Source organism: Oncorhynchus mykiss, chromosome 6 (assembly GCF_013265735.2).
Source record: "Oncorhynchus mykiss isolate Arlee chromosome 6, USDA_OmykA_1.1, whole genome shotgun sequence".
Classification (NCBI taxonomy): Eukaryota; Metazoa; Chordata; class Actinopteri; order Salmoniformes; family Salmonidae; genus Oncorhynchus; species Oncorhynchus mykiss.
The window spans coordinates 35,306,798-35,319,014 of record NC_048570.1 but is presented as its reverse complement, the minus strand read 5'-3'; the positions used below and the strand labels follow the sequence as shown (position 1 = coordinate 35,319,014).

The window sequence follows — 12,217 nt, the reverse complement described above, 5'->3', positions numbered from 1 at the left end:
TGCTCAAATGACAATTCAAAGGTGAGGAAACTTGTATTTATTAGTCGAACGCAAATGAGAAGATCTGGACATACAGAAGAGGGGAATATTTGCAATAAAGGTAAACTTTATGCCTTTAAAATAAAGCACAGAATGCCCAAGCACAATAAGCATGTTTACGTATTTAGGTGCAATTTACAGAACACCACGTTCATAAAACAGAATCTAATCTATCACCTGTAAGTACAAGTACGACAGACAATACAATCCTCTCCATGAAAGTTTGTGCCTTTGATCAAGATTTAAATTCACATTCAATATTACTCACGTCTCATACTGACCCAGACTGACAATATAGTAAGGGTGATTTCTATTGAATTGACAGCTGTTGACCTCTAGATTAGCTTTGCTGGAAAACCATACATTTTACAGCAGTTTGTACATTGACTATTTTAACGGTGATAGCAATCTTCCTAGAGTTTGGCTATTGCAGGTTCTTGCACATACATATTCAGTCAGCCATTGATTATACATTAGTAAACATGTCTTTGTTGCACTCTACAGTCATCTGTTTTGTACAACTTGGTATTTTTCGGGACACATTTAGAAAAGCCAAGCTTTCAAGAAGTTAAGCTTTCAGGTTTTGTGTAAGACTGACAGTCGTTAGAGAAGTAAAATATCAAGACAACACAGAAATGACCAGGATGCACAAAGAAACATTGGTACCTGGAAAATGAAAACATTTCAATTTATTAACAAAATAAAAGCATGGAAAAACTCGTATGATCATTTTCCCCATGTCTGCATTGCAGCCATTTGTTGTGCCACCTCCAGTAGGATGGCGGTTGCTATGCTGTTGTGTGTCAGGATGCATCAATTTTGATCAAACTGGACAGGATGTGCCTAAATCTGATTGGGGACTGACTGGTCCACCGTTTCTGACAATTAAGGCAATTCCCGAACTGAGAAGAAACAAAAATCACTGGCAGTTGGTTTAATACACACAATAAAAAGTTGGTTTTGTGCTACTTACTGACATACCAAAAATAACTCTACAATTGTTTGTTTTTTTACTTTTTAAAAACACATTTTCAGTTAGTGAATCCTATCGAGGATTATATTCTGAGGTTTAACAAACATCTACTCAATCTTTTGGGGAGTGCAGCTGTATTCAAAGTAGACTGAGCTATGACACAGGTATTTCACACTATGAATAAAATTAATGTCTATTCAACACTCATACAGTATGTAGTACAAACTGAAGGAAACCTGTTTCTTTAAAAAAAAGTGAGTATGTCACAACCCAACATACTGAGAATCTCATGTATGCTATATATAGTATTACCATACATCACTAATACAAATCTTCAAGACACTTGTGCATATTTTGTTAGGTATGTGATTTTCAGCTCTGGCATATTTAACCACCGTGGTGGCAGAGTTGTAGCCTATCGTTTCTGGCCTGGAGGGAGGGGGGGGGTGTCGTTGATGTGCCTGAGACGGATGCGCTGGGTGTAGCTGGCGTGTGCAGGGCTGTAGCGGCTGGTGCTGGTGAAGTCTGGAGAGCCTGTGTGCCGGGCTGGACTGAAGCGGCCACCGGCAGGGGACAAAAGGCTGCTGACAGGAGAGCCATGTGTGAGGGGAGAGGCCCGATGTACCCTGGCGCTGCTTTTTACCGCCACGGGGCTGGGCCAGCTGAAAGACAAACAGAAACAAAGACATAATTACAGTCTGTGTTTATTACTTCCATACGATAGCAACTGACATTTTAAGCACTTGTCAATGTGTTTCCATATTTACAAGAGAACTTGCAGGCAATGACAACTGTTCCTTTTGGGCATTTTTTTTTTGTTTGTTGCTGTGAAGAATCGTCAAACCAACCTTTGCATGTCTGAAGAGGTGTATGTTTGCATTGTACTTTTCCATTTCTGAATGCTGGGGAACTTTGAGGGGTCAATGTCTATGACTTCTATTGCGGACAGGACCTCTCTGTCCAACTTAGTTGGCGAATCCCTGAAAGACAAAACGAGAGAGACAAGTTGAAAGTGTTGACAAATGTAATTTCTGTTGCTTGCTAATGTCCTTAACTAAAAACCTCAGAACCGTCACTGTAATCCCCATCACTTGCCCTTCAATGAAAAGTCCCCTTCTGAAGCGAGGTGGGGTCCGTGCTAGGAACTCATGGGAGTTGTCCAGGGATGTATAGGAGCTGGATGATCCGGAGCTGCTCAGATCCCTCCCCCCGTGATCCCACGACTTAGATCTGGAGCAGAGCGTGCGCCCCGACACCGTCCCTGGCCCGCTAGTCCTCTGGCCCAGAGCCTCCAAGCTCTCCTCAGCCGTAAAGTACTCCTCTGAGCTGCCGCTTCCACCACTGGCCCGGTCTTCCACCTCTCCCTCCCTCACACGCCTCTCCCTGTCCCCAGGTTCCAAGCTACAGCCCCTCTCAAACAAATAGTCCTCGTTGCTGTTACCCCCCAGCGTGAGGCGGCCCACCCCAGCTGCCAGTTCGCCCCGGGAGAGTCCCTCCCTGTTTCCCCCGCTACTCCTCCGCTCCCTGGTAAGGCTGTCCAGCCCATCCTGCAGGGACATCCTCTCAAACTCCACCATCAGGTTGGAGATGGGCGACAGCAGGTGGGAGGGGGACGAGGAGGTGCGGGGGGACCCCTTGTCCCCGTTGTGAGTCCTCTCTGCCCCCGTGGAGGGACAAAGGCCGTTGTTGCAGACGGGCGAGAGGAGGCTCTCTGACACGGAGGAGCACAGAAGGTCTCGCTCGGCAGCTGTCTCGATGAGGTCATCGGCGCCGTGGTGGGACACGGGCAGGATGTGGAACTCATGGAGGGCCAGCCCACCCACAGCGCCCGCCAGACTGTCCTTAGAACACGCTGAGGAGAAGTTGGTGAGCGCCGCATTCTGACGGTTCTTTATCTCCTCCAGACTGACGTCATCACCCTCGTCCAGGAAGGCCCCCACCGAGATGGAGTTGCAGAACTTCTTGGGCTTCCCTGTGAATGGCAGAGAGGAGGGGACAAAATGTTTATGTTAAGCTACAAGAAATACATTTACTGGCCAGTCTAAAATAGTACAGTAACACCAATTCAAGACTGATGGCGGCATCTCATCTCTCTCCTTTCTCAAACTTGATCATTGGAATTCAATGCCACAGCTATAGAGTTTATCAAGAGCAACTGGTGAGGGTAACATTACCTGGGGAAGGGGTTCTGAAGCGGTTGCTGATGACGTTCTCCCCTGCCTCTTCGTGTGCACGCTGACTGAAGTCCTTCTTGTTGAGGTACTCCTCCAGCTTACGGAGGCCGTCTGCAGACGACAGGTCTGTGAAACTATCCAGGAAGTCCCAGTACTCAGCCCAGGGGTGGCCCAACTCCCTGGCAAGGTCTCTGTGAGGGAAAACATACACTACTGTTGGAGAAGCGTGCGTACATTGTAGTGGGTGTAAAAATGTATTCTTCCTTTTTCTAAGACATTCAAATGTCAAAGTGACTGAACTGGTAAAGTAACGGAGACACAGTAGAACATCGTTGTTGAACTTTTGGACTTCCAGACGTACCTGCCCACTCTCTCTGCTCCACGGTCAGGGTCAGACTTCAGGATGTGCTGGAAGTACCCTGCCCTGTCTCGGGGGGGCGTCTTCCACACCCGACGGAACTCATCTGCCTGCAAGGAAGACACCAATTAGAAGTCACATACGTCCTGCGTTTCGACAACAGCTTCCCACATGAAAATAGAAAAGAAAGAAATGACGTGTGAAAATAAGAGAAAACGAGTGTGAGGTGAAAGGAGATAATGCGATAATGACCTTAGATGGGCTGAGTGGGCCAGCGAATGCCCTGACTGCCATCACCGGATCCATGGGACTTCGTGTGAGCCTGGGAGCCAGCGAACGAGGAAGACTTTCTGATGGCTCAGGTGACCAGGGAGCATCAATGACAGGCTGGGATGAATTGTCTATGGCCCTCAGTAGGCGTATATAACAGCGATCTGTGACAGAAGAGAAGGTGTTATTGGGTAAATAGGGAAGTATAGGAAAAGGTAAGTCGTGTGATTGGGAGGCAGTGAACTTACCTTCCAAATAGTCACATATCTTCTGTTTCACCTCTTGGGTTTTGTTTTTTCTTTCACAAATAACCTGTCAGGGAAACAGAAGAATTTCATGAAAATCAAGTAGTCATGTGGACCAATCAGCAGTCGGTAGCTAGTTGTTAAAAATCTATATTTCTGGAGCAACTCACATCAGATGGCTTCTGGTCGTACTTGTTTTTGCAGTTTTTATCTGTATCAGGATGTGAACACAGGACATTCACCACTTCTGGACACCCGAACTTACAGGCAAAGTGGAGTGGTGTCTCAAACCCCTGGGACAGACAACCAAAGTTACACACATACAGAGGCACTTCAATCCAAAACACACAAGTCGGTTACAGTTCAACCTAAACATACAGCAGGCAATAGCCATGCACTCAAAAAGTTGTTTCATAGAGTTTACATCATTTGTCGATTTTTTACAACTATTTTATCTGCACAAACGGCCTGCTTATTCAGTGTTAAACCTACAGTTAGACCTACAAGGCAGCAGGCAATATACATATGGAGAGAGCCAAAGGTGTAGTGGATGGTATACGCAGGTATATCCACTTTCTTTAAGTGGCCTTTGCATATACTAACTTATTTTTCCCAACGCTGTGTATACGCCATACTAATTAATAAGGTTGATGGAACAGATCAGAATGTTTCGCTTAAAAATGTTAGCAAACTATTATTTATTCACATTTTAAGCGTAGCAATGTGCACACGGCGGGAGGCCTACGAGCAAATGTTCCAACCTGCAATTTGCGAGAAAACACCAGTCTAAAATGCGACACCGCACATTCTAGCGGTTTCATGGACAGAGACGGATATATCCGTTAAGAGGTTAGGAAAGAGGGGAGATCTAAAAGATGAAACTACTGTCTTACGGGTAGCTAATTTGACTAGGATAATGCCTTTGGCTGCTAGACAATGAAAGAAATGAAACTACTGTCTAACAGGTTGCTAATTTGACTAGGATAATGCCTTTGGCTGCTAGACAATGAAAGAAATGAAACTACTGTATCACGGGTTGCTAATTTGACTAGGATAATGCCTTTGGCTGCTAGACAATGAAAGAAATGAAACTACTGTGTCACGGGTAGCTAATTCGACTAGGATAATGCCTTTGGCTGCTAGACAATGAAAGAAATGAAACTACTGTGTCACGGGTAGCTAATTTGACTAGGATAATGCCTTTGGCTGCTAGACAATGAAAGAAAGTTCATTTGAAAACCAATAGAACAGAAGAGCACATAAGAAATTATTATTTTATAAAAACTATGGTGGAATATTGGTTAGGCTACTTTGAAGCAAGGGAAGACCTTAGGCCTTAGGGTAGGCCTTACCACACACACACACACAAAAAATGTCTTAAGATTTTTCGCAGACCTCAAAAGTGGTCTCCTGATGTGGTTTAAGCATCGTTCTGGACTATTTAAAAAAGTATGACATTGAGAGCGGAAATCTCGAAAAAAAAGGGGGAATATCAGAAACCTGTGAATTTCTGACCCGGTTGACAGCCTCATTTATCTGTTTCAATAGTAGGACTACTATTAGCCTACTTGCACAGTACAGCTTGGATTGGCCTGACTATGAAAGACCAATATGGGATTCAGTGGGTATGTCACAGTCAATAACATTTTCACGCAGTCCTTCACGGGAGGACCGTTTATAACGTCTCTTTTTTAAAGACACAATTTCAGAATACCCACTTCTTCATGGCAACCACTACACTGCTGGAGAGAGCGGTATCGTAAGGAGACTCACAGCTTTGTCTGGAGTGTTGAGGTAAAGGTCCACGATGTAGCGGATGCGTTTCTGCATCATGGCCTCCAGGTCATCAGGGTACATGAGCCTCATGAAGTCCGGGTTCTCCAGCGTCTCCAGCAGAAGCTGGGCGATCCCTGGCTCGTTCTCCTTGGCTGCCACGTGCATCACGTTGTACCTGCATCCCTCCTGGGAACACACGGAGGAATGAACTTAGTGTGTGGAGAACTTTTAGGATGAATTATTCTGCTAACTAAAAAAAAACACGATTGATTTCATCCACACCACATATATCATTACAGTATATTAATCTGGTGCAGTAGTATAGGCTATATTAAAGGTGGCGCACATCCACTAAAGATTATTGTTCCACCCTGACTCGCCTGCACTACGGTGGGGTTGTCTCCAGAGCCGATGAGATAGCGTGGGTTACTCCAGACCAGCTCACTGAAGGCCACCACATCCCCCTTCTCCACAGCTTTCCTCAGTTTGGCTGTCAGGTCCTGGCAGCGAGGGCTTTTGAAGCTGTTGGCCCTCTCCCTGTTGATGGCGTCTACCTCCACGACAGGGACGTTGTCTAGTGCGACAGACCCGAGACATGGAGACAGCGGAATGCGATAAACAGCTTACTCTTGTTTCAAACATGGACGTGTGTCCAAGAAATGAAACGCTATCCAAATACCCTTGAAAAGCACTGACTTTGTGTATCTGTCTAGGAATGTACAAATAAGTACTGAGCTAATGTCTTTTTTTGTGAGGAGAGAATAATTGTCCTCAGCCCAACACTCACCCTTGCAGAAGACCAGGCCTGGTACGACAGGGGAGACACAGGGGGCAAATTTACTGGGAGAGGGGTAGTAGTCACTGATCCCTTTGGCAAATTTCTCAGCATCCTCTCGATTGGAGAAGGCTTTAAAGCGAGCTCCTTTCATCATCTTCACAGCCTGAAGAGCCTCCTTCTTATCTCCATACACATGGGACCTCTCTGAACCAGAAAGAACAAATTAACATTGAAATGTATGTTTGGATCGTTCTGGATCTCTACCTACAAATAGAATCATTCCAGAATTGGATATAGAACAGATCATGGTCAGATATTATGCCATCACAAGCAAAGCAGCTCAAAGTCTTACTACTGCTAAAAATTGTAGTCGCCATGCTGATCCAGAATGCCATATAAGTTGACAGATGTTCTATGCGTCTCAACCACTGACTTCAAGTCAAAACAAAAATAACTCCTGAACAGCATGATGTCATGGACAACATAAAATGTTTGAATTGGACATTGACTGTGGTGACAGCATGCGGGGTCAACTTCATTCTTGGATCAACATAGCTAGCCTGCCAACAGTTCTCTACCTTTGCATTTCTGTGTGAAAATAAATAATTACATAAACTTTTGAATGATTAACAGGCCAAAGTAAATTGCAGGTTTGGGTGATTCCTCCCAATTTTTTTTAACAAAAAATATACATGCTTTCCCCCCCACAAAATGTTATTCATAGGTCCTTTGGAGGAAGGATTGTTGACATACATTTGAATCTTAAAGCATAATAATTATGCTTACAAATATATGACATATTCCCTATATATACAAAGGTATGTGGGCGCCCCTTCAAATGAGTGGATTTGGCTATTTCAGCCACACCGGTTGTTGACAGGTGTAGAAAATAGAGCACATAACCATGCGATCTCCATAGACAAACATTGGCCTTACTGAAGTGCTCAGTGACTTTCAACGTAGCACTGTCATAGGATACCACCTTTCCAACTAGTCAGTTCGTCAAATGTCTGCCCTGCTAGAGCTGCCCCGGTCAACTGTAAGTACTGTTATTATGAACTGCCTCTGGAAGCAACATCAGCACAAGAACTGTTCGCCGGGAGCTTCCTGAAATGGGTTTCCATGACCGAGGAGCCATATACAAGCCTAAAAACTCCATGCACAATGCCAAGCGTTGGCTGGAGTGGTGTAAAGCTTGCCGCCATTGGATTCTGTAGCAGGGCTGCCCAATTCCCATCCTGGTGGGCTGAAACACTTCTGGGTTTCATTCTCTCCTAATCAGGGAATAATTCAGACCTGGGACACCAGGTGAGCACAAGTAACTACCAGGTAGAAACAAAAACAAAAGTGTTCTGCTCTCCAAGACCAGAATTTCTGTAGAGCAAATTTATTACAAATAAAAAAACAGATCTTATTTACATAAGTATTCAGACCCTTTGCTATGAGACTCGAAATTGAGCTCAGGTGGATCCTGTTTCCATTGATCCTCCTTGAGATGTTTGATTGGAGTCAACCTGTGGTAAATTCAATTGATTGGACATGATTTGGAAAGGCACACACCGGTCTATATAAAGGTCCCACAGTTGACAGTGCACGTCAGACCAAAAACCATGCAGTGAGGTCGAAGGAATTGTCCATAGAACGCCGAGACCAGATTGTGTCGAGGCACAGATCTGTGGAAGGGTACCAAAAAAATGTCTGCAGCATCGTAGGTCCCCAAGAACACAGTGGCCTTCATCATTCTTAAATGGAAGAAGTTTGGAACCACCAAGGCTCTTCCTAGAGCTGGCCGCCTGGCCAAACTGAGCAATCGGGGGAGAGGGGCCTTGGTCAGGGAGGTGACAAGAACCTGATGGTCACTGACAGAGTTCTAGAGTTCCTCTGTGGAGAACCTTCCAGGCAGACAGCGATCTCTGCAGCAATACACCAATCAGGCATTTATGGTAGAGTAGCTACTCCTCAGTAAAAAGGCATATGACAGCCCACTTGGAGTTTGCCAAAAAGGCACCTGAAAGGACTGACCATGAGAAACAAGATTGTCTGGTCTGATGAAACCAAGATTGAACTCTTTGGCCTGAATGCCAAGCGTCACGTTTGGAGGAAACCTGGCACCATCCCTATGGTGAAGCACGGTGGTGGCAGCATCATGCTGTGGGGATGTTTTTCAGTGGTATAGACTGGGAGACTGGTCAGGATTGAGGGAAAGATGAACAGAGAGAGAGAGCATTGATGAAAGCCTGCTCCAGAGTGCTCAGGACCTCAGACTGGGGAGAAGGTTCACCTTCCAACAGGACAACGAACCTAAGCACACAGCCAAGACAACGCAGCCGTGGCTTCAGGACAAGTCTCAATGTCCTTGAGTGGCCCAACCAGAGCATACTTGAACCCGATCTAACATCTCTGGAGAGACCTGAAAATAGCTGTGCAGCGACTCTCCCCATCCAACCTGACAGAGCTTGAGATAATCTGCAGAGAAGGAGAGAAATTCCCCAAATACAGGTGTGCCAAGCTTGTAGCATCATACTCAAGAAGACTTGAAGCTGTAATCACTGCCAAAGGTGAGTAGATTGAGGGGGGGTGGGGGTGGGGGGGGAACAATGTATTCCATTTTAGAAGACTAACATAACAAAATGTGGGAATAGTCAAGGGGTCTGAATACTTTCAGAATGTACTGTATGACAGTTTGCTTTGTAGCATATACAGATGAAATAATAAGGCGTCTAAAAGGAGGCCAAAATGTCAAATATTCTAATTGAAATTAATTATTTCTCAATTATGCTTTAAAATACAAATGTAAAAGTTAAGTCAACAATTTGTGTCTTACCATTTGTAGCCAAGACATCATCCCACAACGGACACACTCCATAGAAGAACGTTGGTGACATTTGTGCTGTCTTTGAAGGAGTCTCTGCTTTAGACTGAGAGCCAGGGTCTTCCACACCGATATTACAAGGGGTCCTTGACTTTACTGTCAGGCCAAGTTCCTCTTCCTCTGGGGGATTGAGCCCCATTCCGTAACCAAAATCCACCTCATCACTGACAACCTTAAGAGAGTCAGTGCCAGTGGGTGTTGATGTTGTGGCACATGATGGCACCGGTTTGGCCTGCCCTGCTGCACTGGCGGCCTTTGCACTGCTGCCTGGGCCTGTGGTGGTGGCATTACTGCTACTGTCCGTGTCTGTGGCGCTGCTGCTGCCCTCGGCTTCTGTCAAGACGCGGGCCAACTTCCTCTCGAAGATGGCGCGAGTGGTGGCCGTGATTGGGCCGCACTTGAGGTCGGCCCTGGTGAACTCCTCTCGCAGCTCATCTGCACTCAGCCCTCTCAGCCCTCTCAGAACCGCCTCCATGCTTCAGCTAGGCTACCTGCATTGGGGAGGGAGGGATTTGATAGTCAAACTGCAGTGTAATGATAGTGACACTGACAGTATAATACAATACAATGATTAATGTGCCTATGGCTACTTCTTAATCTTTGCATGGTTAGGAAATAGGAAATAGATTTTAAACATATTTAGGAAGAAAGGAAGAATTAAAAACACAAAACACCCTTTTGAGCTTATTGATAACAAGTCCACCCCATTCACCCTGATCCATAAGGACAGCCCTTAAGTACGGCTCTGCCATTAAAGGACAAAGAGGTATAGCTGTAACTGTTTCAAAGCCTAGAACAAATTATTTCTCTTGGATATGAAAAAACCCTCAAACAAACCTTAACCCCACTGCAGCCCGCCTACGTGACACTTGGTTTTTAAGCGGCTTCACAAACATGCAAGCCATAATGAACGGAACGAGCGATTCGAAATATTTGCACAGGGGGGAAAGCTCTGATCAAAATCTAGGACTAAAGCACATTTTAAAGCCTTTTGCGTTCGTTATTTTTTAACATCACCGATTTCAGAGGAGGCGTGGGAATATTTCGAATCTTAATCGATTCAATCGCATGGTGTCACGCCCAAGTGCCATTCCTGTTGTCTACTTTCGTGCATTAACAATTTGATATCATGTCTTCATGGTAATTTTACCGATACAAATATATTTTAACTCAGACTTGATTACATCAGACGACACATGTACATATCTACTTACCAGACATCACCTTAATGTATTTTCGTTCATGATCTGAAATGTATTTTAATATTCAGCAAAGATAAACTGTTGAAATAGACAAAGCTCAAGACGGTCTGGAATCGTCTCATTGTTTACAAGACATTGTACGCATGCTCACTTCCAAGGCAGGGCTCATGCCAGTGAGGGGGTTCGATTATTGTGTCCCGGGGTACACCGGCTATGGCCCGTCACTTCATCGGGCAAAAACGGGGAGGGAGGAGAGCCCTTCTCAAATCGAACAGTAATATGGGCAGCTCGGTCATCATTCAAAAACATAGAACATAGATCTCTTTTTCATAAAATAAATGTTAGGATTTTCAAATAGTTTTCATTGGGAAGGCAGATAAAGCGTTTTAATCAAAAGCAAATGTTCATGTGAAAAAACAATCCTATTCACATTACTACACGTGCTTAGTTAAGTCTATTTTGTTGTGAGCGGACTTGGCCGTCGCACAGATCCGGGCATCTGGCTCAAGCCCGGGTGGCAGTGCGGATCTAAATGGAATGGAATAAACTTTCAGCCGGTGCAAAACACAATTAATTGCTGGCTAGTTAAACCGGAAGTTTAGCCTAAAAACTAGCTAGCCAGCAACACAATTCTCATATAACATTGGTAACTTTTGGCTAGTCGAAGAAAAGTATACCCCCACAACATTAAAATCAATTCGATCCTTCAGAAAAACACCACCAGGTAGCTAGCTACCCGTGTATAGGCAGACATACGCTAGTTACTGTACAACCAACAATTAGCAAGCTCGTTAGCTGTGACAACTGTAGATTGAATAAACAAGTTGGAATACACAATGATATTTTGTTAACGCAACGACTGGTACATTTTGACTTGGAAACGTCACTTATTTCACAGTATTGGAAATGACAACATAATCAACGTTAGCATGCACACCTCCTTGATCTCCTCCTGTCCTCACCACGACGGTTTCAAAATGTGATGATAAAGGACCCAGGTTTTGACTAACATAATGCTTGCTCGAAATTGAGCCTGTACTCTGAAGTGAGCCATGCTAGCCAGTCATAATCTATCACTGGTGTAAAGTAAATACTTTAAAGTACTAACGTTACTTAAGTAGTTTCTTGGGGGTATCTCTACTTTACTATTTATATTTGACTACTTTTACTTCAATACATTCCTTAAGAAAACATTGTACTTCTTACTACACACATTTTCCTTGACTCCCAAAAGTACTCGTTACATTTTGAATGCTTAGCAGGACAGGAAAATAGTAAAATTCATACACTCATCAACCGAACATCCCTGGTCATCCCTATTGCCTCTGATCTGGCGGACTCACAAAACACACATGCTTCGTTTGTAAATTATTTCTCAATGTTGGAGGGTGTCCATGGCTTCCGTAAAAAAAAATGGTGGCATCTGGTTTGCTTAATATAAGGAATTTGAAATTATTTTTACTTTTGATACTTAAATATATTTTAAACTTAGAACTTTGACTTTTACTTGAGTCATTTTCTATTAAGTTG

General features: G+C 44.3%; 1 protein-coding gene across 6 annotated transcripts; it reads right to left on the bottom strand.

Moving 5' to 3' along the window:
- Window positions 1-19: 19 nt before the first annotated feature.
- On the bottom strand, window positions 20-12,149 carry LOC110525846 (ankyrin repeat and LEM domain-containing protein 2). 6 transcript variants are annotated; one of them, XM_036979979.1, is made up of 14 exons: window positions 10,839-11,480; window positions 10,700-10,732; window positions 9,438-9,976; window positions 6,623-6,817; window positions 6,216-6,409; window positions 5,833-6,021; window positions 4,230-4,352; window positions 4,063-4,126; window positions 3,797-3,978; window positions 3,548-3,654; window positions 3,187-3,377; window positions 2,108-2,984; window positions 1,861-1,992; window positions 1,234-1,674 (listed from the first exon to the last, which is right to left on the bottom strand). In XM_036979979.1, the coding sequence occupies exons 3-14, from the start codon at window positions 9,958-9,960 to the stop codon at window positions 1,428-1,430; spliced, it is 3,024 nt and encodes a 1,007-aa protein (XP_036835874.1). In that variant the 5' UTR covers window positions 9,961-9,976; window positions 10,700-10,732; window positions 10,839-11,480; the 3' UTR covers window positions 1,234-1,427. The 6 variants fall into 6 exon arrangements, with proteins under 6 accessions (XP_021461978.2, XP_036835874.1, XP_036835876.1 ...); XM_021606303.2 differs by lacking the exon at window positions 10,839-11,480 and having other exon boundaries at window positions 20-1,674; window positions 10,700-10,832; XM_036979981.1 differs by lacking the exons at window positions 10,700-10,732; window positions 10,839-11,480 and adding an exon at window positions 12,031-12,149.
- Between the last annotated feature and the right edge of the window lie 68 nt (window positions 12,150-12,217).